Consider the following 26,135-nt stretch of genomic DNA (forward strand, 5'->3'; position numbering starts at 1 on the left):
ATCACGGGGCAGAACCCCCCAGGATCCCCTCACCTTCAGTGCACTCGCAGCTGTAGGTGTTGGGGCCGTCCACGCACTTGGCACCGTTCTTGCAGGGGGTGCTGGCACACTCGTCGATGTCAAACTGGCACAGGTGCCCGTTGAAGCCTGGAAAGAGGGAGCAGTCACGTCCCTGCAGGACCCGCCAGGTCCCCTCCCTGCTCCTCCCACACCCGCGGGCCCCCCGCATCCCGGCGGGTTTCCATGGGGATGGCTGCTGGGGGCCCTGAATGCGGGGCTGCGACCCACCATTGAGAGCATCTTATTTACATCTCTAGAGGAGCAAAGTCTCTGAACTTCAAAACCTCCTTTCACAGATTAACCGTCTCCCCATTCTCTGCTCCACCCCGTGACTTTGACACCGCATTCAAAGCCGCTGGTGCGGCCCCCCCAGCCCCCAGCCCTCCTTCCCAAAGAGGGGCCTTTTCAAGTGCAAAGCCGTGGGGTTTAATCCTCCTTCCCCTCTCCCATGGGCCGGGGAGCAGCATCTCCTGCATGGGCTCAGCTCCTCATTGAGACTGGAGAAGCCCCTCCAAAGCACCAAGAGGTGCTGGCTACACTCTCCCCATTTCGGAGGGCTGTGAAATTTAAGGAGCCCGTTCTGGGCTTTGTTTCCACCACAGTGGCAGTGGGATGGCTGCTGGCAGTGGGAGGGGTGCCGTACCAGTGGGGCACTCGCAGTGGAACTCGTTGATCTTGTCCAGGCAGTTGCCGTTGTGCAGGCAGGGGCTGCTGGCGCACTCGTCCGTGTTGATCTCGCAGTAAACCCCCTCGTACCCTGCCGAGAGACCCAGCACCGTCAGCACCACGGCACAGGGCTGGCACAGCCCCACACACGGCCGGATTTGATGCACAAGCTGCTCTTTAGATCAACAGGTTTTGGTTTGATCCAAGCCAGCACGGTTGGCAAGAGGAGGAGTTCAGCGTAGGGCTGACGGCGCCCAATTCACTTCTTGTTCCCCCACCACACAACTTTACTGAGCTCTTTCTTTTCGGTGCTGTCCCCAGGCACTCAGGAGCTGTTGACCCAAACTGAAGCTCAGGGGCCCTCAAAACCCCCCCACTGCCCACCCCCAGCACTAAGGCTGAGCCCCACGCACCGGGCATGCAGATGCACTGGAACTCCCCGATCTGGTCCAGGCAGGTGGCATCATTCTGGCAGGGGTTGGAGAGGCACTCATTGACATCGATCTCGCAGCGAGGGCCTGAGTAGCCCTGCAGACACTGGCACTGGAAGGACCCCTGGGTGTTGATGCACTTCCCCGCGTGCTCGCATGGGTTGGCTCCTGTAAACCACAAGCACAGCTCTCAGGACTCGCTCCTGGCTGTGCCAGAGCCTTCCCCAGCCGTGCTGCTGTCACCCAGGGGAGCTCACCCAGAGAGCACTCATCCACGTCCTGGTTGCAGGCTGGCCCCATGTACCCCGAGGGACACGTGCAGATGGCTTTGCCGTTGACGGGGTTGGTGTCGCAGTTGGAGCCCTCGTTGCAGGGGTTGCTGATGCAGGCATCGTCCAGGTGGCACAGCAAACCTGGGCGGCCAAAGGCAGGGACACGTCAGGGATGGTGGGCACGGGAGTCACCGACAGCCAAAACTGCAGCAGGGAGCCAGGGGGCAGGGCGTGGCAGGGCCAGGGCCTCACCTGTGCGGCCGTGGGGGCACTCGCAGTAGAAGGAGGCCACGCGGTCGTGGCAGGTGGCCCCGTGGAAGCAGGCGGCCATGGCGCAGTCGTCGATGTTCTCGCTGCAGTCCTCGCCCGTCCAGCCGTTGACGCAGACGCAGTTGTAGCCGCCGTGGTTGTTGTGGCAGGTGCCGCCGTTCTGGCAGGCGTTGGGCATCAGCTGGCACTCGTCCACGTCCTCGGTGCAGTACTGACCTGCCAGGGGACAGGGCGGCTGCATCGAGCTGGCACTGACCACTCGGATGTGAAGCAGGGCAGCTCTGCCCACACTGTCCCCCAGGCAGGACCCGTCCCCCAGCCCTGCCACCCTCCTGCCAGCACTACCTGTCCACTCAGGTGGGCACTGGCAGTTGTAGGTGTTGACGCCGTCCACGCAGGTGCCCCCATTCTTGCAGTTGCTGCCCGGGCAGTCGTTGATGTTCTCCTCACAGTTCTGCCCTGTGAACCCTGCACAGAGGACACACCTGCCGTGATGCCAACTCCCCCTGGCTGTGTCACCACCACCCCCCAGCAGCAGCAGGTTCGTTATCAGGTGCTGAGCGTGTGCCAGGTGGCTTTGAAGCAGCTGCCTGGTTTCATCTGCATCCCCAGCCCGCCTCTGCTGGGGCCTGGCAGGCAGCAGCTCCCTCTGCACAGAGCAGGCTGTCCCTGCTGCACAGCCTCCAGCTCTGGAGACACTTGCCCAGAGCAGTGCAGGATCTGACTCCACACAAGCCAGAACGAAGCAGGGCTGCTCCCACGAAGGCTTGTGGCACCCAGTGCTGAATCACCAGCGTTTAATTTCACTTGTAAAGAGCCTCAGCAGCAGTGCTTGCCCCTGAGGGGGATTCAGATCCCTGCCAGGGCGAGCCACCATCCCACACGGTGCTGGGCTCATCCCAGCCCACTCCTGCTTGGGTTTGTTATCACCTCCAGCTGATAGCATGGAAACCCTGCTGCCCCCAGCCTCTCCAGCAGGAGCACACAGCCAGGCTCTTCTCAGAACATCACCTCTGACTGACATTCCTGTTAAAAGCAGCCTTTACTGTACAGCCCTCAAAGCTCTTGACCCAACTGCTGGGGGTTTGGGATGACAATGGCAGCCCACTGTGCCAGCGTCCATCTGCAACTCCCTCAAACTCCCCAGGGCACTCTGCAGGTCCAGATCAGGCAGCACAAAATGTCACCTCCACAGGGAAGGACCACACTCATCCTCTGTGGGACCCCAGACCCAGCTGGGAGCTTTCCCCTCACTCTCTCTATGTTTTCCTCACCCCAGCCCCACCACATGGGGAGCAGCCAGTTTTTTATGATTGCTGGTAGGAGTCCACAGCAGATAACATTGATTTGCACCTCATTTTTAAGCAGTGGGGCTGAGCCTGAGCAGCAATAACTCAAAATGTCCTAGATACCAGGATTAACTCATTTTGAACCATCCAAATGAGTAATTAGTACGGCAATTACTTCAAACTCAGGGTTACATTCTGCAGCGATGGCACGATAAAACAGCCCAGATTAGTTTAACTTGAAGAAACCCGGTAGGGCCAGGCCTCTCTGGGAATGAAAAGGGGACATTGTTCCAGGTTTGCTGTGCCACATACCAGCATATCAATCACCCTCTTATCATGAGGAACAGCCCCCTGTCCCTCTGCCTCTGTCTCTGCTGCAGCTTCTGCACGGTGTGGGATGGAGGAGGTGCTGAGGGACCCCCTGTTCCCTGCAGCAGGGGCTGTGCCACCCGACAAGAGGTGAAGCAGCTCCTGCAGGATGCAAATCTCCTGGAATCAAGCCAGGGAGCCGCAGATGGGTGTGAGACTGAAGCTGCTGGGAGCAGGGCTCTCCCCAGGGCTGTGCCTCACCCCGCCGTGCCCCACACTCAAAGTGCCTCGTCAGCAGAATGGCAGGGCAGGGCCAGCACGGCTCCTCCTGCCCCTCCACCTGCCCATCCCTGTGGGATCCATCCCTGCTCAGAGCTGCTCCAAGCGAGCATCGCCCCCGGCAGCTCATCCTGGAAGGAAAGGTTTCCTCCCTGGCACTGCCCAGCCAGCCCCACACCGCCCTGTCCCTAAGGACAGGAGCTGTGCTGCAGGTGAGGCAGCAGGATGCTGCTCTGGATGGTTCATGAGATTGCTGAGGTACTGCGGCCAAAAGCTTTGGGAAGGGGATGGAACCTCTGAATTTCTGTCAGACATCAGGACAAGATCCCCCACACAGCTCACAGGGATCACTTATCTCCCCCTAAGCTGGGCTGGGCTGCCATCCCCACCCTGATGCCACATCCCCAGCACAGACAGGGCAGGAGCTACAGGAGGGAGGCTGCAGCTCCCCATGGCAGTGCCCAGCCCTGCCCAGGGTGCAGAGCAGAGAAGCCACCCCCCCATCCTGCTCTGGCCACTGCTGGGCTGTGGGTGACCAGAGGATCACACCAACCCCACAAGAGACTCCTCAGTGCTGCACACAGCTTCCTTCCCAGGGACAGGGCGGGTGCATCCCCTCACATCGGCCACAGCTGGCCAGTGTGGCTGGCTCGGGTCAGGAGCAGGAAACACAACCTGGTCTGAAACTCCAGTTTCATTTCTCCAGCTCACCCAGGGACGGGGGGAGCGTGGAGCTGCTCAGTCCGTTCCTCTCCCTGCCCTACTGCACTGCAGACCTGAGGGCAGAAGTGAAAGGGCTCGCTGGGGTCAGGGGAACCTTTCACAGCTGCTGTTCTCTGGGGTTTGCAGGGTGCCAAGCTCCTTCCCAGAGTGCCAAAATCCCTTCCAGGGTGCTGTGCTCCCAGGACAGCCCCCACCAGGTCCCTCCACAGCAGCTCTCCATGCCAGAGGCTGCAATCCTGCTGGGCTGCTCCACAGCTTGCCAGAGGGAGCAGCAGTGAGCAGAGAGGGTCTTCCTTCCTCAGCTCTGTTAGCACTCGGAAACTTTCCAAAATAGCTATTCCAGGCTAATTATTCCATTCTGGAAGTGGATTAGGCTAAAGCGGAAAAAGGCACTCTTATTCTGGAATATGAGCATCCGCACAGGGGCCTCTGCTCAAACAGTTGTTTTGGAAGAGCTATTTTGGTGAAACACAAAGTATATAAAGCCCCCAGATGAACTCTCCTCCTCAGGCATTGCTGCCCAACGTCTTCCCTAAAGCACACAGCGCAACGAGCCCACAGCCAGAGGGTTTTGCCCCTCCCAGAACCACAACCTGCAGGAAATTCAGGCACTGCTCATTTCATTTTCATTTTCACTTCATTCACAATTCATTCAGGTGCCGCCCCACGCCCTTCCCCTCCCTACCTGGCAGGCAGGTGCAGTCGTAGGTGGTGTCCCCGATCTGGCGGCAGGTGCCCCCGTTCTGGCAGGGCGAGGGGTTGCAGGGCACGTAGAGGTGCTCACAGTTCTGCCCAGTGTAGGCTGGCTTGCAGGAGCACTGGTAGGTGCCCACCTCGTTGGTGCAGCTGCCCCCGTTCTTGCACACGGGAGGGGAGATGTTGCACTCGTTGACGTCCTGCTTGCAGTTGGCGCCGTGGAAGCCGGCGGTGCAGCGGCACACGTAGTGCGCCTCGAAGGGCACGCACTGGCCCCCGTTGGCACAGGGGTTGGAGGCACAGGGGTCGGCCTGCTGGCAGGTTTTGCCTGGGGAAGGCAGGGAGGGAGGGTGAGGATGCAAACGGCAATGATCTACACCGGGGTGCAGTGATTTGGGACTGGTTGTAACGGATCCCCCACCTCAAACCCACACTGCAGGAGGGTCGAAGCTCCCTCAGCTGCAATCCACCCACCCCCAGTCAGGTTTGCAGGTTTGCAGACAATCCTGCCCACCTCTCTGAAGCCAAAATCACAGGCAGCTCTCCACCCAGAATTCACAGAATAACCAGTTTGGAAGAGACCTTCAAGATCATCAAGTCCAACCCATGCCCTAACACCTCAACTAAACCACGGCACCAAATGCCACATCCAGTCTTTTTTTAAACACACCCAGGGATACGATGTACGGATGTTTTTTTAAACACACCTGGACAGACCATTCCAGCACTTTACCCCTCTTTCCCATGAAAAACCATTCCCCAACACCCAACCTCACTTCCCCTTGACCCCGCGGGGCTAACCCCTGCCCCGGGCGTGCCCTGACCTGACCAGCCGGGCGGGCAGCGGCACTTGTACTCGCTGAGGGTCAGCAGCTCGCAGGTGCCGCCGTTGCGGCAGGGGTTGCTGAGGCAGACGTTGTCGCGGGGCGTCAGGCACAGCTCGTCGGTGAAGCCCAGGCGGCAGGCGCAGCTGTAGTCCGCGCTGCCGCCGCGCACCAGCGCCGTGCACGTGCCCGCGTTCTTGCACGGGGAGCTCAGGCACGGGTTGGGCAGCTGGCAGCGCTCGCCCACGTAGGCACTGCTACACCTGCCGGGGGGAGACACGGAAACAGCGTCAGGGGACGGTCAGCCTCGTGAGCTGAAGGTCGTGAGTTCGATCCTCACCAGATGCGGAGGTTCTTTACACCTTCGGTGCTCTAGGAGCTCTTGGCTCCTGCTCTGAGCTCTTAGGCTCCTACTTCATCAGGCTATCTTAAATAAGCAAAGCAGCTAATAGTTAAAAAGGTTATTTATTACAAAGCACATCAGTCTCAACAGGCAAGCGGACAAGCAATAGCAAAAAGCAATGGCAAAGCAGCAAGCAATAAGCAAATGGCTGGAAGCCAGAATGGCTAAAAGCAACAATGGCTAAAAGCAACAATGGCTAAAAGCAACAATGGCTAAAAGCAACAACTCTCCCCAATACAAACTCATATAGGATTTTTCTAACAAGCTAAGATGCAAGCTCAGACCACCACTCCTTAACCTCTTAGAATTCTAATTTCTTAGCAAGCTAGGTTACGTATAGAACTATACATACAATCTATCTTGTTCTATCTAAGGAATGTCAGTAATATTCTTGCTATAGCTCTACTATGTCTAAGCACTGTCTACCACTGTGGGCCTCTACTGAAGATATCAGTATGTTTCAACCTTCACTAGAACACTCACTGCTACTGTAGCATTTGAAACCTTTCACTTACTAAAAGCATCAGAACCCACTCTAAAACTTATTCAATCCCTGCACTCTGATTTCTCCCAGAAGAACTCGGAGAGACCCCTGACTCACTGACTCCAACAAGTGTGGTGGCACCGAGCGGCTGCAGGGCACTGGGGAGCCCTGGGGATGAGCCCAGCCCCGCACATTTCGGGTTTGGCACTGGCCTGGCTCTGCCCTGGCTGCTCCAGGCTGGGAAGAGGAAGATGAAAGAGGTGCTGGGAACAAAGGCGTCCCCCGTGCAGGGGCCTGCGCTGACTTGCACAACCGCAGCCGCGGCGCTGACATCCTGTGTCAGATCCTTCTCCCTCCCCTCCCAGCTGAAGAGGAAATTGAGGCACAAGGGACACATGGTGGGGGCAAGAGGAGCATCCCCATACCCCAAAATCCATAGGGCCAGCCCTGCTCCCTGCCCACGCTGGAGTCTCTGCTCCACCAGGGCTGTTTTTATCCTCCCTCCGTCCCAAATCACTCAAACACAATTAAGCAGGGGCTCGGCACTGGCTGGCAACAGGTGGGACAAGTTCCTGCTCCTCACAGTCAGCTGAGAGCTGCCCCAAAGCCAAACCCTGCACAAGGAGGGTGAGTGGCCTGGCTGCTGTATCTGAGAAAAGAACTCCTGATGCCACCACCAGCTTCGCCATCTGTCACCACTGGCCACCTGGGCTGCAGCAGGACTGGAGCTGGCACCAGGGATATGCCCTGAGGGCAAATCCCACCGGCCATCCTGGTGGGCCTGGGCAGGATGTGCAGCTGGCAGGACCCTGCAGAGAGGGGAAGATGAGGATGGAGCAAAGCTGAGACAAAACAACCCCAGGGATGAGGCACAAACCCTCCCGTGTGGCATCTCTTGTATCCTGTCTGAAACAAGTGATGCCACCACAGGTTTTGTCCCAGCTCTGCTCACATTACAGCTCTTCCAAAGAGGGTTGTTCTGTCCTGGCTGTGCTGAGCAGTGAGCAGGGCATGGGAGGAGTGAGACAGTGCTGGCACTCTGCTGTCCCACACTGTGATGGCAATGCCACCACAGGGTGCACCACCAGAACATCTACCAGAGGCCTTGAGAGCAGTAATAAACCTGGGATCCTGCCAGCCAGGAGCCTGGGTGGGGAAGGTGACAGCACCTGGGCACTGGGGGACTGTGGCAGCTCGGGCTCAGAGCTCACACCTGCTGCCACCAGATCTGGTGGGACATCACATTCCCGAGCTCCTGCACGGCCACCAAGGCTCCTGTGGCAAGGGGGTGAGCAGAGAACACTGCAACCCCCAAAACAAGCCCGTGGGGCTCCTCTGGTGAAGCACAACCAGCAAAGCCCAGCCTGGAGCCACAGCACTTTGCCAGCAGCAAGACCACGTTTCAGCCCCGTTCTCCCTCTCCTCCTACTTTTTTTTTTTTTCCTTTTCCCCCTCCCCTTTTTTTTTTTTTTTTTTTTTAACCCAATTCTGATTTCATTGTCGGGGATTGTGTGAGAATTTGTCAGGATTCGGAGACATTTTGAGTTAATGAGACGGCATTATCCAGGCCAAATGAAAAAGAAAATGTGTATAATAATAAATCAGGGGGCATCTGCTCGGCACACAAAGGGCGGCGGGGAGCAGGTGTGCATCCTAATGAGGCTCCGCAGCTGCCGGCGCCGCGGACCGAGCGCGCTCCGAGCGCGGCAGCGGCGCCGCTTCTGGGTGGCTGCGCGGGGGAATGCGGGGCCGGGGCCGCCTGAGAAGGGCTCTTTGTGCGGGGCAGGAGCAGGCACAGGCACGCCGCAAGGCTGTGCAGTCATCTGGCAAAAACTCCCGCACACGCCTTTTTTTTTTTTTTTTTTTTTTTTTGTGCTTAAAACACCCCCCCACCCCCCACCCCTCTCTCTGATAGCCACGGGAGTCTCAAATAGCAGGGAAAGTTGGGGGGGAAAAAAGAGGAAAAAGAAGAGAATAATTTTAAAAATTATGCTGTGAAGGCTGTGCAGTCATCTGGCAAAAACTCCCGCACACACCTTTCTTTTTTTTTTTTTGTGCTTAAAACAAACCCCCCCACCCTTCTCTCTGATAGCCACGGGAGTCTCAAATAGTAGGGAAAGTTGGGGGGGAAAAAAAGGGGAAAAAGAAGAGAATGATTTTAAAAATGATGCTGTGAAGGATGTGCAGTCATCTGGCAAAAGCCTTGCCTCGCATACACCTTTTTATTTATTTTTTTTTTTTACTTAAACATCCCCCTCTCCCTGATAGCGGAGAGCCACGGGAGTCTCAAATAGCAGGGAAAGTTGGGGGGGAAAAAAAAGAAGAAAAAGGAGAGAATAATTTTAAAAATGATGCTGTGAAGCCTGTGCAGTCATCTGGCAAAAACCTTGCCTCGCATGCACCTTTTTATTTTTATTTTTTTTACTTAAACCAACCCCCCTCACCCCTCTCCCTGATAGCTACGGGAGTCTCAAATAGCAGGGAAAGTTGGGGGGGAAAAAAAAAGAGGAAAAAGGAGAGAATGATTTTAAAAATGATGCTGTGAAGGCTGTGCAGTCATCTGGCAAAAACCTTGCCTCGCATACACCTTTTTAATTTTTTTACTTAAACCAGCCTCCTCACCCCTCTCCCTGATAGCCACGGGAGTCTCAAATAGCAGGGAAAGTTGGGGGGAAAAAAAGGGGGAAAAGAAGAGAATAATTTAAAAAATGATGCTGTGAAGGCTGTGCAGTCATCTGGCAAAAACCTTGCCTTGCATGCACCTTTTTATTTTACTTTTATTTAAAAACCACTCCCTCTCCCTGATAGCGGAGAGCCACGGGAGTCTCAAGTAGCAAGGAAAGTTGGGGGAAAAAAGAAGAAAAAGGAGAGAATAATAAAAAAAATGATGCTGTGAAGGCTGTGTAGTCATCTGGCAAAACCCTGCCTAACACACGCCTTTTTATTATTATTTTTTTTTACTTAAAACAATCCCCCTCCTCTCCCTGATAGCGGAGAGCCATGGAGTCTATAATAGCAAAAAAAAGCTGTGGGAAAAAAAAAGAGGAAAAAGGAGAGAATAATTAAAAAATTATGCTGTGAAGGCTGTGCAGTCATCTGGCAAAATCCCGCCTTGCACACGCTTTTTCTTTTAAATTTATTTATTTATTTAACTTAAAACTATTCCCCCACTCTCCCTGATAGCGGAGAGCCACTCTGCTTGGGAGTCTCAAATAGCAGGAAAAGTTAGGGGGAAAAAAAAAAACAGAAGAGGAAAAAGGAGAGAGTAATTTAAAAAAATGATGCTGGACAAAGAGCGCTGGTGGCAGCGCGGGAAGCACTGAGCACGGTGGGGACATCGTGGGACAGGGACAGGGACAGGGGGACCAGGGGGGGATTTTCAGCATCCCAGGCAAGGCAGGAGGGCAGATGGGCTCTCTAGAATTGGGGTTTCTGTGCTGTGAGGTCAGGGAGAGGGGCACAGAGCTCAAAACCATCACACACAGTTTTCGGACTGTTTCAATTCCAGTGCAGGCAAGGTTTGAACAGGTGGATGGGAAACCAAGGTGAATCCCAGCCTGACTCTGGGCATGGTTATTAGCCAGGAGGTTAATTAGTGATTGGAAGAACCCTGAGGGGCAGGGAAGCCCCTGCCTGAAGGCACAGGGCGGGTTGGGATCACTGGCAGTGCCAGGGCTGGGGGCTGCCTCACGCCTGGCTGGGCTGCCCAGGTGCTTTCCAGGCTTGTGCTCCAGGAAACCCCTGAAACTGGTAGATTATTTTAAAATCAATCTCTATTTGTTTGTGTTAAGAGCTGATTTATGGCCACAATCAGCTCCAGAAAGCGAGGAGAGTGCAGCAGATGGCAGGGAGGAGTTCAGGTGGAAGGGCTGAGATGGGCACATGTGGGACACCAAGTCCAGGGCACACTCATGCTCCGTATTTCTCCTCCCAGAAAGGGGCATTCCCAGCAAATCTTCAGGAAAAAAGCAGCACAGCACAGGCTCCCTTCCAGCCCAGCAATCACAGACTCCCTGTACGTGCCCAGTAACTCCCAACCTCACACACCCGCTCCCAGCATGGGCAATCTCCCAAATCTTTCCATGGTTTCAAAGCCATCTTGGTTTCTTTGTGCCCAGGACATCCTCCTCCCTCACACCTGGTGGCTTCCACACCATTCCTGCATCTTCTGTAGATGCTCCAGCACAGAACGAGGCTGTTCCTGCCTTCCCTGCAACAGCAGGTCTGAGACAAGCAGGGAAGAGCACATTCCCCAGCTATGGATGGAGCCACAGGATGAATTTCACTCTTCCCTCCCTTCATGGGTCCTGGAGCTCACTCACAGACAGTCTGGAGCTGAATTTCAAAGCCCAGCGACCTCAGCAGATTCTGAGAGCTCTGGCTGCACAGCAAAGCCTGGAGACAAGTCTCGCATGCAAAGCAAGAGATCAAAAACCAGGTGAAGAATCAAGGCAATCCAAGCTGTAGTTATTTTTCAACTTCTCCAGGTCTGGATTCAGCAGAGCTAAGTTCAACTCCAAGCTATGCTACAGCCACCCTTCTCTGCAGGGACTAAAAACCTCTCCTAAAGCTCAGCCCAGGCAGCTGAGCTTTATTTTCTGTAAAAAACAGGAGGTGGTGTCAGGGTTTCCAGGTGAGCAGACGTGGAGGATGCGACATCCCCGCAGGCTCAGCCAGGTGAAGATCACCCTGTGGTTTTTCCTTTGGCATTTCCCAAGCCAGGGCTACCCAAAGCAAACCCCAAGCAGCTCATGGAAATTAACATAGGAGACATTAAAGCTCGGCTTTAATTACAGATATATGTGTTGGCAGAGGACAGGGCGGGTGCTGCAGGATCAAAACAGCTCAGGAGGGCCATTAGAAAGCAGCTTTGAGGTGGTGAAATGTGGCCAAGCTGCCTGGGGTCCTGAGGAGCCTCTGTGAAAACCTCAGTTAGGCTGGTGTGGTCACAGTCCCAGCTCCAGGCATGACGAGAACCCTGTTCCCAAACCAGGCAGGAATGGCTAAAAATACCAGTGTGTCTCCCTCACTGTTTCCATTGACTCATTAACGTGCTGAGGAGGCATCAAATGCTCCATTTTAGCCACTGGGAGAGGGTGATGCCATCCCAATCCCCATCCCCATCCCAATCCCCATCTCACTGATGGCCAAGCCCTGCTCCAACACACAATTCTCCCTCTCCCAGCACCATTCCAGCAGACAATCTCACAGCCCCACACTTTTGGGGTGTGTTCCACCAAGGGACAGGCAGGACAGGAGACAGCAGCCATCACCCTGTGGATGAGGGTGCTCCTTGCAGGGGTGAACACACTGATTTACACCCCCTGGGTGTCTGGGGCCATCCCAGTGGCTCTTTTTGTTTCTGGGGGTCAGGCAGAGGCTGGGAGCTGGATTCCCACAGCACCAGGCTGGGATGTGTCTTCCCCCTCGGAATGAGCATCCGAGTGCAAACTGTGGTGAGGGGGGACAAGATTAATAATGCTCTGAGCTGCTGGCCCATAAATCTGCATGATTCATGGCCTGTGTGAAGGGTGATGGAGAAGGCCTTGTCCAAGGTCAGACAGTCCCTGGGGACAGCCTGGGAACAGCAACAGCGGCCCCAAATTCCCACTCTGCTCCCAGCACCAAATCTGGATCTGCTCAGCACGGGCACGTGCATTTGTTGTGTCTGCTGCACATCCTCGAGGAGTTACAGCCAGTGGCCCAACGCTGCAGCTATTCCAGCAGATCAGATAGTCAAGAGCATGAATGAGCTGCAGGAGATGAGAGCTGCTGCTCAGCTCTGCCCTACCCCTCTGCTAGCTGGGTGCTACCACAGCTACCACAGCAGTGCTGGCAGAGTTGGGGTGCCCATGCCCTGTGATTTCTCATTTCTGATGCTCCCCAGCCCTGGGTCCTGCTCTGGGTGCTCCCCTGTGTGGCTCTGGTGCTGCCAGCCCTTTGTTCACTCTGTGCACAAGGCTTTTCCTCCGAGCCACCAGCAACAGGTTTTGTCCCTCCGCAGCAATGCGGGCACTGAAAGCATCCAAGGCAGATGTTTCTGTGACCTCTGACCCAAGACTAATGTTTTCCTTTCTGCACTAAGCTGCCATCTGCCACGGCCAGCACAGATGACACCCAGGGCTCCTGCATGGCAGCACGGGGGCTTTGTTCAAACTGGGGATGCACAGCCCTGCCCCAGCACAGGGGGATGTCCTGGATGTGGGGGCTCAGCCTGCATCACCCCTCACCCACTGCTCTCCTGCCTGGTCCTCCCAAGGGACCCTGAGCTGGAGGTGAAACCCACTCTGGGCTTAAAATGTACAAAAAACCCCAACAAGCAAAGTGGAAGCCAGGTGTAAACTGGAGCTCCATCCTATGGAGGGGCAGGTTCAGGGGGCAGCCCCACACTGCAGGAGGGGACAGGGGGCTGGCAGGGAGCCCCATCCTGGCCCCACACCCAGGCTGCCTCTTATCTGCTCTGCTATCACCTAACCTCTTCCTCACCCTCAACTGCTGGAAGCACAAACGGCAGTGGCTGTTTTCCCCAAGGTATGAGCAGCGTGGGAAAGCTGAGCAGAGCAGGCTCAGGTCTTTACTAGAGCACTGTTTTGGGGGCACTTGAGACTAATGGGACCAGGACACTCCCTGGTGCTGGGTGTAGGGTGTCCCACCACTACAGGCTGGGCTGGGGGATGCCATTCTCTGCTCCGTGGTACCTGTGGCCACAGCCAACTCAGAGCCTCCCAGCACAGGGAAGGTTCAGGACCACAACTGTGACCTTGAGTAGTGCAGAGGGTTCCCCTGAGGGACCTTCACACCCCCAGAGCCCCGTGCAGCAGCAAATGTGCTGTGTGACCTGTGGGTGGCTGTGCCAGCGTGGCTGGGACCCCGTGGAGCGCAGCAAGTGGCTGAACGTGAGCAGGACACTCAGATTTCACATGTTTGCTGGCAACAGCTGAGGGAAGGAGGAACAGCCCTCAGGAGAGCCTCCCTTAGCTGCACAACAGCCCAGAGCCTGCAGGCTGCTGCCAGGTGCAGAGTGACACAGCCCTACCCCGCTGTCCCCTCACCTCTTGGGGTAACCATCATCCTGGGGCTGACAATGGGAACCCAAGCTCCTGCCCCACAGCTTCCCCTGCAGCCCAGCAGTGCAGCCCAGGCAGCAGGGAGCCTGCTCTCCATCAGGCAGCCACGCACAAGAGTCACCTTTCCAGTTGTGCCAGTGGCTGCCTGCCTGGCACAGCCTGGGAGCAACACCCCAGCTTTCTCCTGAAGTTACACCCTTCCCCGTAAGACACGTCTGCTCCCTGCCAGCCCAGGGAATCCTGATCTCCCCTGGCTCCAATCTGACCAGAGAAAAAGGCCAGTGCTTGGGGATATGTCTCCATGTCCCTGAGAGAAGAAACCTGCTTCTCACTGCATCTTATTCCATTCACTCTCATTCCACTGCCTCCCCAAGAATCCCTCTCGTGATGCATGGAGCAACAGGTGCTGCTCCAGTCTCCAGGAAGCCTTGGGAACATCCTGCTGACACAGGAGCACGCTCTGGAGCCAGGGGAGGGCAGGGAGGTCTGGAAAACGATCCTGCTGGGGAATCAGAGCTCAGGACCCTGCTCTCTGCCCCCTCCTCCTCACCCAGCATCACCAGGAGCACACAGAAGGAAACGGGTGCAGGGAGAAGAGGAATGCTTTTGGCTGCTGCCCTGACCTCCCTGGAGCCCGTGGGGCTGTGGATGCTCCCTGTTCCCTGGCAGCCAGAGGCTGGGGGGCTGCTCGAGCCCCCTCTGGCAGCTGGCACAGCCAGGCTCACCACACCTGGCTTTGCCAGGGGCTCCTGGCTCTGTGTGGCTGCTAAGGCTTCACCACAGCTCCCAGGAGAGCCAAGGCATGAAAGCAGAGCTGCCCAGCTGCCCTCACCCATGTGGGGCACCCTAAAGCTGCCCTGGCACCAGTGCAGCCCCACAGAAACCTCCAGCAGCCACGACAGAGCTCCCAGTACCAACACCCTGCACAAGACCACAAGGTGGTTTTTTAAGCAGTCTCATCCAGGTCCTGCTTTATTAAACACTCTGGGACACCAGCCTGGGAAAAAAGCAGAGTTTCACACAGGGAGGTGGTTGGCAAAGCAGCAGGTTACTCCAAGTGACATCAGGTTAATAAAGCAAGAATAGATCTCCATTCTTGTTTAATTAAAAAAGCAAACTGCAATCCCAAGTCTTTGATGTGTTTTCTTTTTTTTTTCTTGTTCCATTTCATTTTTGACCTAGCCCAAGTCATCTAATTGAGATTTTAAGATCCAGACTTTCATCTGGAGAGAAACTAAAGGAATTCCCAAAGCTGGATATACTAGTGGACAGGAGTGGGGGAAAAAATATGCTAGAGCCCTGTTCCTCTTATGAAGGAAAAAAAATGGCTTTGTTTCTTAAGCAGACATTAGTCAGGACAGTTTGGGAATCAAAGTTGCCATTGTAATGAAAAACAATATAATCCCATTACTAAGCAGAGTGGCCAGGCTATTCAGGGGTGGTAACTGGTACCTGGGAAGGAGCTGCCTTTCAATGCAGCTTCATTCACAACAAACATGAAAGATGTCGAAGGAAGAGCCCAAGACAAAACTCGCCTCATTCCCACCCTCAACAATGGCTGCTATGAAATATTTGTTTTCCCCAGTGGATGTTTTTTATATCCTCTGCCGGTGCAAAGCTGCACTGCCCCATTGTTTGTGGGAGCCCAGCTCGCTCTGCTCACCCCTGCTCCCTCTCTGGGTGACCACGAAGGATGTGCTTCCAGCAGAGGATCCCCAGGAACACAGCCTGGTCCCATCACCCACCCGTGTCACCTTCCTGGGGCAGGTCCCCAGCCAGCACCCACAGTGCCCACCAGACACTGGAACGGCTCCTGTGGCATCTGAGAACACTCCCTGCAGCTGCTCCCTGCTCTTGCCCTCTAAAAGTGTTTCATTCTTTAAGCCAGCAGAAGAAAAAGTCAGAATTTGGGGGAGATAAGGAATTTCTACCTCTGCAGGCTGCCTGCCAGCCCAGCATTGCTGGTGCCTGAGGTCACTCTTCCTCCCCACCCCTTTTGGGGTAACTGCTGGTTTTCCTCCAGCACTTGCTGCCCATGCAGGTTGAATTCGCTCTGCTGTGCTCTCAGAGCTCTGGCACACACCCAGCCCCAGTGTCACCATCTCACTAAGTGATGATGGACTCCTTCTTTTCTCCCCTTTCCCCCTCAAACCAAGTTTTGGCTAAACACCGTGCTGCCCCAGAGCCAAATATGGAAAACTCCCACTCGTGACCCCATCATCCCACTCATCTAATCCCGAACTCAAAACCTACGATTAGGATCTGAGCAGCCACCAAAAGTTTAAACAAGCTAAATTTAGCCCTGATATTTATAAACAAGGAGGAGAGGGGGGTTTGCAGAGCACACGGGTGCCCCGTGGCACAAAGCCAACCGAAAGCCAGAGAAATTCCTGCCGGGGATGATTCAGTGGGATGAGGAGTGGGCAAAGGTGCCAGACAGGGATGGGTCCAGCTCCCCATGGAGTTCTGTGAGCAGAACTCTCAGAAATAGTTATTAGCAACAAAAAACTTGGAACCCATCCGAGATGCAGACGGGTGCAGCTCCTGGGATCTGCATCCCGGGATTTCTGGGCTAGAGAGGGAGGGAGGCAGGCAGGGAAACCTCTGCCTCCGACACCTCTTGCCGGCAGAAATCCCTGTGTCAACATGACGCCCTCGCCGAGGCAGCGGGACAATGGTGGCAGCTCTGCCCTCCGGCCCAGCCCGCATTCCTGCCCCCTCCCCTGGAAACCCCCCTTTTGTGGGGAGCAGCAGGCCCTGTGAAAGGGCCGTCTGTCGCCCTGCCTTTTGACTTGGAGGTCTGTGTCTAACATTTTAATAGGGGCTGGGGGCCGGGGACAGACCCCCCTCCTCCCGGGCTGCTCCCCCGTGGGGTCACTCTCCCAGCCCGCCCCAAAGCTGCCCATCCCAGAGGACAGACACATTCCTCCACCTGCCCCAGAGGAGCCATCCCACGGGTTAACCATCCAGGAGGGCCTTTGGGAGGGTCTCCTCCTGTTCCCCCCAAAGCAGGGATGCTCCATGGGGACATGCTCTCCTCCTCCATGGCTGCTCCTTGACAGCAGAAAATTCCCTAAAATAAACCCTCAAATGCTCAAACCATCACCCCACTGACATGGGACAGAGCAGCTGACAAAGCCAAAAGCTTTGCCAAACAAGCTCCTGTCCATGCTCCTCTTGGGGACAGGTGTGACAGTCACATCACAGCACAGAGGAACTGGCAGCAGGACGCCAAACTCAGACCATGCACAGCCCAGGGGGCAGAGGCAAAGCTGGCACTGCCACTCTCAGCCATGGTGATTTTAAATCAAGAGGATCCCCACCCCTGGGTGCCCCTGTGGCACCCAGCCCTCCCAGCCCACCACCACCAGGCCACTTGCCTGCAGGGTGCCCCTTCTATTAAATAAGGGCAACGTTATAGCATCATTAAAACTTAATAAATCCATTTCCCATATAAATACCATTAAATTCAGGTTTTGGGGAAGGGAATTAGGGTGAAAACTTGTTAAAAGAAAATGACTTCGGCGCAAATAAATTTTTGCAACTTGACTGAGCATGAAAGTTTCCCATTAAAATGCGACTCGGCTCCCTTTGCTGGAAATGTGCAAGGGCCTAATAACCATGGCCTAAACATTAACTGTTTAACTGGCTTTTCCAATATTAACTCCAGGCTGCCATGGGGGGAAGGGGAGGACGTGATGGGTGAGAGCTTAAAGCAGACATTAATTACTGCTGTGCGAGGGAGGCACACCCCGAGCTCGCTTCTCACCAGCATCCTGCTCCCATGGCACTTGCTGGCATTTTGGGATTGCTCTGTGCAGGGCCAAGAGCTGGACTCAATGAGCCTTGGGGGTCCTTTCCAGCTGTGGGTATTCTGTGATTCTGGGATTCCCAACAGAACTGATTTTGGGTATGAAGCAGAGCATGAATTCTGCTGCACGTGAGGTGGCAGGGATGAGCTGGACTCAATGATCATTGTAGGTTCCTTCCAACTGAAAACATTCTTTTGGGGGACAGAGCTCCCCATATAGCCCAGCCAAACATCTCTTCCCCATCCCAACGCTTCACAGAAGTTTTTTATTCCTGCATCTCTTACATTAAGCATTGCATTTACCAGTGGGAACCTCCAGCATCATTGGGGTGCCCACAGAAGCTGTGGCTGCCCCCTCTCTGCAAGTGTGCAAGGCCAGGCTGGGCAGGGTTTGGAGCAACCTGGGCTAGTGGAAGGTGTCTGTGCCCATGGCAGGGGTGGAATGAGATGTTTAAGGTCCCTTCCAACCCAAACTATTCCACAGTTCCACCATCACCTTATTAACCACCAGCAAATTGCTTGAGATACCAAGACCACAGTACCACAGACCCTGCCCATGGGGGACCTGCCAGCATGAGGAGGTGAAAAGAGAGGACCTGACCCACCAGGCATGCACAAGAGGAAGGCAGAGTCCAGATGTGGGTGTCCAGGTGTGAACAGGCACCAGCACACCTGAGCTGCTCTACCAGCAGGACCCAGGTGTTAAACACTGGGGAGCTCCCAGGTGAGCATCTCTAAGTGTCCTGGGGAGCTGCCATGGCCTGGTGTCACTGGGACCAGCAGGGAATTCTCAGCATCAAACACAGGGCTCAGCTCTAAGTCCAACCCTTCTCTGCTCCAGGGTGCCTCCACATTCAGATACCCAAGAATCAAACATCCAGCATTCCCCCTTGACACCAGAGCAGCATTTCTGTCCTTACCCCAGAGCTCTGGCTGCAGCAAATCCTGGCTCATTGGGGCACCATGCAGCAAAGCAGCATCAGGGACTGATGGCATTTGGGCACAGCTTGGGATGGGTGCATGCAGCACCATCCTTCAGGCAGGGGCTCAGCACCATGTGCCATGTAATGAGATTAAAACACCATTTGGGAGGAAACTGGAATCATCCCAAACCATCACTTCTCCAGGCTGCTAACCTTCCTAACCCTGGACACAAAGCAGAGCTGCAGGACTAGCCCAGCTTAGGGAATGAGCAGCCCAAGTGCCCCTTGGTGCTGCCCCATCCCAGGCAGCAGAAGGAGCCTGGCAGGTCCTCAAGGATGGCTGCACACAGCCCTGAGTGGAGCAGGGCACCCTGAACACCTTTTTGGCCACTGGGAAGAAGACAGGACTCAACCAAAACCCCACAGCAGCTCTGCTTTCCTGGGGGGGTTAAGTTAAATCCCAGAGGCTCTCCCACTCTGTACTCTTCCACATGGTACAAAACCTTCACCTGTTAACCACAGAGAAGTCTCCATCCAGATCCAGAGCTCACCAGCTCTCCCTAAGTGCACCCTGGGGCTACTCCCTCCTTAAACACGCTGATGCTCTATAAATTTCACATTCCACTCATGTACACACGCTGCCACCACTTGGGACACCAACCAACACGAGCAGAACGAGGGTCACCACACCTCCAGGCCTGGAAAAAGCAGGTTAATTTCCAAACAATGTTATTTTAAAACTTGCTAACTGCCTCCTGATTATGTTGTCCGAGCCCTTAATTGGTGAATAGCCTGGTTTTGCAGTGACTTATACGTGTCACCCTCGTGCTACATACAACAAACCATAATAGCCTGGGAGGGGAGGCCAGGTGTGAGGTATCAGCTGGAATAAATGGACAGGTTGTGGCTGCCAGCAGGAAGGAAGACAGCAAGTCAGGTGTTGAGATGGAAGAGATTTTGGTGGAATAAAACATACCCCATACCATGGAGTGAGTGACCTCTAGCCCCAGGGAGCAAGGCTCCATGCACTGCTTCACACCACAACACCATGGAAACTGAAGATGGCCCTGGCTCATTGCAGATGGCTTTTAAAGGTCCTTTCCAACCCAAACCATTCTGTGAGCACACAGCTTGGAGCAGCTGCTGGGGAGCAGCCCCACTAACCTGAGGGGATGAACACCACTGTGAGCTCCTGACCCCCTCTGCATCCCCCCATGTCTCCTGCTCATCTCTGTGCTGCTGAGGGACCTCCAGAGACATCTCCTCTCAAACACATCCCATGTGCTCATCACACAGGACAACTCTCTGGCCACCACAGGTATCCAAACCATGAGAAAAACCAAGCAAAACCCCCCAGCCCAAGCCATAAAATCCCAAGGACACGGAGCAGGAGTGAGTGGCACCACCTGAGACACCTGATAACCATCGAGACGCCTTGCAGAGAGCAGAGATACGAACTTTTAGACAAGAGCTAAAGCCCCCACTGCTGTCCCAATGACCTCAGCAGCTGTGCTTCGGTTTCTCTTGCACTGGAATCTGCAACAGGTGACACTCTGGTATTTTTAAATCTCCCCTCTTACCCATTTCCACCTTGTTCTTTCCGAGAATGAGATCAGACTCGAAAGAGCCATCAAGGGTTCTCAACATGGCTGAATCACTGCTCGTCTACTTCTTTAAGAGCTTCCTCTGGTTGATTGTTCAACACTCCACCCTCTTCCTCTCCAGCACCGAGACTGCATTTTTTCTTTGTTATTATTTCATGGAAATAACGTTGGGTTTAAAGCACATGAGAAAAACCAAACCAGAAGGAAACTTCCGCCCTTTACAATGAGATAACAATGACTGAGCAGCTGAATAACTTGAAGGGCACAGAAACTCGTGGGGCTCACATCACTCCTCTGCCTTCCTGGCTGTCTCCTGAAAGAGTTTTGAGCTAAAATAATCACCTCTTGCCTCTGTGGTCCCCCTCAGAATGCTTCTTCCCATGTTTCTGGCCTGCTGCCCATGGAAGCTGGTGGTGGCAACAGGCACCAGCTCAGGAGCCACTGCCCTGGCTGAACGACAACGCTGTGCTGATTCATAAACAGAGGAAGTACTTTAGCAAACTGACTTTTCCCCCTTTTCAGCACAAGCCCAGTGATTAATTTAAGTTATTTTTTCCCTCCACCGTCTCTTTTGCTTCTCTGAGCAAGAGGAGAACTCAGGCACAGCTCCTCTGGTTTCAATGGTGAGAGGCTGGTGGAGCAGGGTTGGAAGCTCAGCCCTCTTTCAGTGCCATCTGCTTTTAACTAGCAGAGCAAGGGAGGTCCTGGGAATAAATGTCACATGGCACAGGGAGCTAAAATCAGCCCAACTCATTTGCAGGGATGCCAGTCAAAACTAGGGTTATCCAACAGTCTAATTAGGAGCTATCACTAGAAGTCAAAAATGACCTCTTGGAAAAACCTTCTCATCTAGTCTGGGAAAATGCCTTAGTCCAAGGCAAGTGCCTTTTCTGGAATGCCACAGCTCCCCAGCACCACGGAACCTCACGCCAAGCCCTTCACCAGACACCAACTCCAGCCTGGACCTTTCAAAACTCCATCTCTGGGACAAAAACACCCAGAGCCTTCAGCTGGGGTCTGTGCAAGACCCAAAAAACTGCTGCTGCTCTTCCTGCTCTGAAAGACCAGGATAAGATGGAAAGCAACTCCAAAGGAGCTTAATTAGGGCGCTTCTGTCCCAAGCCCTCCAATCCAATGCTTGGTCCCCTCCATTCAATTAAAGCCCTGCACCGCCTGGCAAAGGGACAAAGCAAGATAAGGCACCTGGAGCTTTACAAACTATCCCTGTAAAATAATAAAAGGCAGAGAAAGCTCCTGGTCTCGGGCTGGCGGTTCCCTTTCCACAGCAGGGCTGATAACCCGGGCTGGGAGTTATCAGAGCTGGCTCCAGGTAACCCAACGAGCTCTGTCCCGCCACAAGCGCCGGGACACTCGTCCTCTGGAGCAGCATCCCCCTCCTATGCTATTTATTTCACTCCACTTTCTAATTGGATTTGTGGGGGCAGCACAAAGGGGCTTTATGGCCAAACTTTGTTAAGTGCCAGGCCGAGCAGAGATGTGGCCAGCAGCCAAAATGGTGCATTTCACGCAGGCGCCAAGGGGCAGTGCCAAGCTTTTCTGCGTCTGGTATCTTGTGCTCTTGGCTCTGCTTTGTTTAAGAAGCTTGGAAGCAAAGCTCCTCGTCAAGAGATATTCAAACAAAGTGAAAAAACCAGGATATTGCGAGTTGCTATCAGGTAACTTAGGAAGTTGCACCTCCTTCAGTCTGGCTGTAGCTCCAGTATCTGCCCCCATCGCCCTGCACGGGACAAGAGCTTTAACACACCCAGAGCACACACCTTGTGCTCCTGCAGAAACAACTCACACACACTCACAAAGCATCTGCAGCCAAGAGAGAAGTGGTTATTCACAGCCAGCAACCAAGAACTTCTTTAAAGTTAACTTTTCCTCTTAAAAAAAAAAAAAACCAACCCACCCCGAGCCTACTTTGGAGGCTTCTCCAAATAGAGCTCGCACACATCAGATCTAATTAGATTCCATCACCATCTGCACATGAAATGTAAATCAGGAGTTGCAGAGACTTAAGAAAAAAAGGAAAGAATGACCACAAGGAAAAGGAGGGGTGTAAGGTTGGGGAGGGGGTGGAGGGTTGGGCATTCTGGGAAGCCATACATGATTAGTCACACAGCATTAATCTGCCTCCCTTAACAATAGCTGCCGAATTTCGACCGAATCCCAGCTGTCGCTCTTTGAATGAAAGAAAACAAGATTTAGAGCGTCAAGCGTTGGTAAGGGCTTCTGTGCAAAAAAAAGTGGCGTGCATTCATTAGTGCCTCACAAAGGGACCCAGCCTTTGTCCATTAAATTGCTCATGTGCCTGATTGATTTGCTGATTTATTTGCACCAAAGGGTTGGGGGGCTCAGCTTGGAGAAGGGGGCGGGAGGTGCCCGGCTACTGGGCAGAGTAACGGCACCCAGGCGGATTTGCAAAAAAGCAACACACATTGTCAAGGGAAACTGCCATTCAACAGGTTGGGATTGGAAATGCCTTCAGGTTCCTCCGCCGAGCACTTCCTATTTGGAAATTTGGGGTGGGTGGGAACGTCTCCCCGCCTGCTCGCAGCTCAGGCCATGTTCAACAGGCAGAGGGGAAATCTGGCCGGAAAACAGAGCCTTGCCCATTCACATTTCTTTTATGGAATAGTTTTAAAAAGGGAGCTGGAGTCTTATTCATTTCTCTTGGTTATTGTTCCCTGGGAGCCTGGAGTGAATCGGCCATCGCTGCGGTGGGTCGGTTGGTCCTTCAAAGAGTCCCAACGCTTTACACATCCGTTTCCCCACAATCAGCTTGCAGAAAGTGCCAGCCTGGGTGCCAGGTCCCACCAGGAACGCCAGGCTAGACCACAGCTTGGCACCAGCACTGGCAGAGCTGCAGGAGGAGGTGCCCTCCTCTCCTGGTGATGCCTCATCAGCCCATGGACACCACTGGGGCAGCTCCAGCAGCCATGGAACCTCTCTGGAGTGTTTACTGGAGATGTACTGGTCACCCTAAGTGTGCAAGGGACTGAAAGGCAGTGCTTTGGGCCAGGAGGGAGTAGCTGGAAAGCAGACAGACAGACAGCCTCCCTCCCTGCCTGACGGTCCAAGGAGCGCCGCAGGCTGGCCCTTCCTCCTGCTCCATCAGCAGGGCAGTCTGCATAGGCTAACACCAGCAAAACATGGCCCTTTGCCCATGTTTTTCCACCCAGCCAGGAACAAAGCCCGATCCTGCCAAACTCGCGGTGACTCCTACACAAGCAGGTTATTCTTGCCACTCAAGGAAAGAAAACGCATCTTGCCCTATTAAATCCAGAGCCTTCAAAGCAAAGTCAACATGCATGTCAATAACTTTGGTCGGGGGAGATGAAAATCCTCTGGCTGCTCCATACTTACTGGCACACCTCCGTCCCGTTGGGAAAAGTTTCACACTTGCCCCCGTTGAGGCAGGATTCGGCAAGCTGCGAGCACCGTAAACCTGCAAACAGAGGGACAGCATTAACCACAGCTCAGGGCCCTGGTGCACCCGGGGGACTGCATCCCCTGGTGTCACCTGGGCTGGGGACAGGCTTGCTGAGACCCCCAGACCGCCTGCACAGCCTGGTGAGGTGAGGTCCAGCACCCAGCAGCCCTCACCAGTGGGTGATGGATGGAGCAGGGACTGTGTGGCCCCTGCACTGAGAGGCTCATCTAAAAATAAACCCAGGGTGGGTTTGAGGGTAGGCTGTGCCTGCTCCTCCAGCAGGAGGACTGACAGAGAGAAACCGCAGATCAGGCCTTTGATTGACAAATGCCATTTGGGAAAAAACATCCAGCCCGGGGCCCATTAGTTACCATGAGCTCGGTAATGAAATGAGTCGCCCGTCATAACTTGCTATGAGTAAAGGTTTCATTGTCTGGCCCTCAGAGCCAAGTTCTGCAGAGTTACCACAGCAACTCGCTGAAAGTACCCAGAATCGCTTCCGATTTCCACCCCGTCTCGCTCTTCCCCTTCTCTGCCCGCTCGCTCTTCACGGTAACTGGTTCTGCGACACGCGTGTGCAGCCGGGGCAGTTTCACATTGAGCGATGCAGCCTCGCACCGCCACAACCCCGATCCTGCCCGGGATGGGTGCCGAGCCCCGGGCTCGCCCCGCTGGGCTCCGTGTCCCCCGGCACACAAACCGGGGTGATGGGGATCACTCCAGCGAGGTGCTGGAGCTCCCGACCGGGCAAAACTTTCTGCAAACTTTGCCTCCGACGCCTCCCAGCCCTGCTGTGGGAGCAGCACTGCTGCATTCACACCTCAAAATCCTCTCAGGGCTCTCCGGAGCGGGCTGCTAGCTCGGTCCCCGGGCACTGCAGGGTCCCGACCCCCGGGATGGGCTGTCCCCCACTCCGTCCCGCACCCCCGGCCGCTTTAGGGCTCCTTTCCCGTGCCCCGACCCGCTGTCCCCGACGGTCGCGCAGCGCTTTGCGGCCAAGCACCCGCACCCGCCCCGGAGGGGGGGCCCCGGGGGAGCCCAGCTTTCAAGAAACAGGAAACCGAGAAAAAATTTGCAAAACGGTCCAAAGCTCTCGCAGAACAGCAGCAGGACCGCGGCCGCCCTGCGCGCCCCTCGGGAGGGCCGAGCCCCGCTCCCCCGGCACCCAGCGCCGCTCCCCGCGCCAGCCCCGGGCACCGAGTGGCGGCTCCCGGTGGCCCCGAGCGCCTCCTTGGGGGCACCGAGCCCCGGGCTCAGCCCCGGGTTCAGCCGCGCTTCCCCCGCACCGCTCCGGCTCCGGCTCCCCGAGCCCCGGCCACCCTCGCGGGGCTCAGCCCCGCTCTCCCAACACGGTTCCGGTCCCGGTTCTCCCGCTGCCATCGAGCTCCGGTTCTCCCCCTAGAGCCGAGCCCAGTCCCGGCGCATCCCGCGGCACCGAGCCCCGGTTCCCACAGGACCCCCCGCCCGGACCCCTCCCCGAGGGCGCCGCGCTCCGGTCCCGGTTCCCACGGGAACGTCCCGGCCCGGACCCCCCGACGCTGCCGGGCTCCGGTGCCGCCGTGCCCCGCTGGGCTCCCCCCGGTGCCCGCCGCGCCCGGCCCCGCTCCCGGCAAACTTGCAGCGGGGCGGCCGGTGCGGGGCCCGTGCGGCGGCGCTCACCTCGCGTCAGGGCGGGCAGCAGGAGCACCAGGAGGCCGGGCGCCAGGAGCCGCTCCATCCCGCTCTGCTCCCGCCGCTCACAGCCGCATAGATCCGCGGGGCCTCGGCCGAGCCGAGCCGAGCCGAGCCGAGTCGAACCGGTGCCGGTGCGGGTCCGCGCCGCCCCGCCGGGAGCCCCAAGCACAGCGCGCAGAGCGCAGCGACTCCGAACGCGGCGCCTCCCGCGGCTGCTCAGCCCCGGCGGGCCGGGCCGGGCGGCGGGGGGCGGGCCGGGACCGTGCGGGGCGGGCCGGGCGCCGCGGGACGGGAGGGGATGGGACGGGACGGGCGAGACGCTCCTCCCTGCCCAGCCCGGGGGGCCGCTGCTGGGAGCCCCCTTCCCGCCGCCGAGAGTCTCCGCAGCCACCCAAAGTCCCGCTCGGGGACCCTACGGGCAGCCCCGGGGTGGGCGAGTCTCTCTGTGCTGGCTCCGGACAGCCCCGGTGCGGTTCCCCGCATGCAGGCACGGATCGGCTCCTTCTCTCCGTGCTGCCCCCCTGCAGTGCCCCAAACCCCGCAGGGCAGCCCCCTGTTCCCAGTGCAGCCCCCTGTTCCCAGTGCAGTCCCAGCACAGCTCTCACGTGCAGTCACTACAGAGCCCCAGCGCAGCTCTGGACGCCTCCACGAACAGCCTCGCATTTCCCTAGTGCAGCTCCGGACACCCCCAGTTCAGCCCCCACCCCAATACTGGTGCAGCCCCCCACCATGCACACCCTGGATAATCCCAGTGCAGCTCCTGCACAACTTCCCCAGTCCCTGCACAGCCCCTGGGCTGCAGTACTGAGTGACCACAGCAGCCCCAGACCCAGCCTGACCCACGGTGTGTCCGTGCAAGGACACAAAAACCACGGGACGCACGGGAATGGGGTGGTCACAGCGGGGGGATG

General features: G+C 55.9%; 1 protein-coding gene across 2 annotated transcripts in view; it reads right to left on the minus strand.

Annotated features, from left to right (window-relative positions):
• The window catches only part of NOTCH1 (notch receptor 1), a 45,177-nt gene extending 19,745 nt beyond the window's left edge, over nucleotides 1-25,432 (minus strand). For both annotated transcript variants that reach the window (XM_056505029.1, XM_056505028.1), the window contains exons 1-10: nucleotides 25,210-25,432; nucleotides 23,484-23,565; nucleotides 5,820-6,082; nucleotides 4,985-5,323; nucleotides 2,045-2,167; nucleotides 1,682-1,915; nucleotides 1,415-1,570; nucleotides 1,140-1,325; nucleotides 704-817; nucleotides 34-147 (exon numbers count right to left, since the gene is read on the minus strand). In XM_056505029.1, coding sequence (XP_056361004.1) covers nucleotides 34-147; nucleotides 704-817; nucleotides 1,140-1,325; nucleotides 1,415-1,570; nucleotides 1,682-1,915; nucleotides 2,045-2,167; nucleotides 4,985-5,323; nucleotides 5,820-6,082; nucleotides 23,484-23,565; nucleotides 25,210-25,267 — 1,669 coding nt within the window. In that variant the 5' untranslated portion in view covers nucleotides 25,268-25,432. The remainder of the gene's footprint in view (nucleotides 1-33; nucleotides 148-703; nucleotides 818-1,139; nucleotides 1,326-1,414; nucleotides 1,571-1,681; nucleotides 1,916-2,044; nucleotides 2,168-4,984; nucleotides 5,324-5,819; nucleotides 6,083-23,483; nucleotides 23,566-25,209) is intronic.
• Nucleotides 25,433-26,135: the final 703 nt, after the last annotated feature.

Source organism: Oenanthe melanoleuca, chromosome 17 (assembly GCF_029582105.1).
Source record: "Oenanthe melanoleuca isolate GR-GAL-2019-014 chromosome 17, OMel1.0, whole genome shotgun sequence".
In the NCBI taxonomy this organism is placed as follows: domain Eukaryota; kingdom Metazoa; phylum Chordata; class Aves; order Passeriformes; family Muscicapidae; genus Oenanthe; species Oenanthe melanoleuca.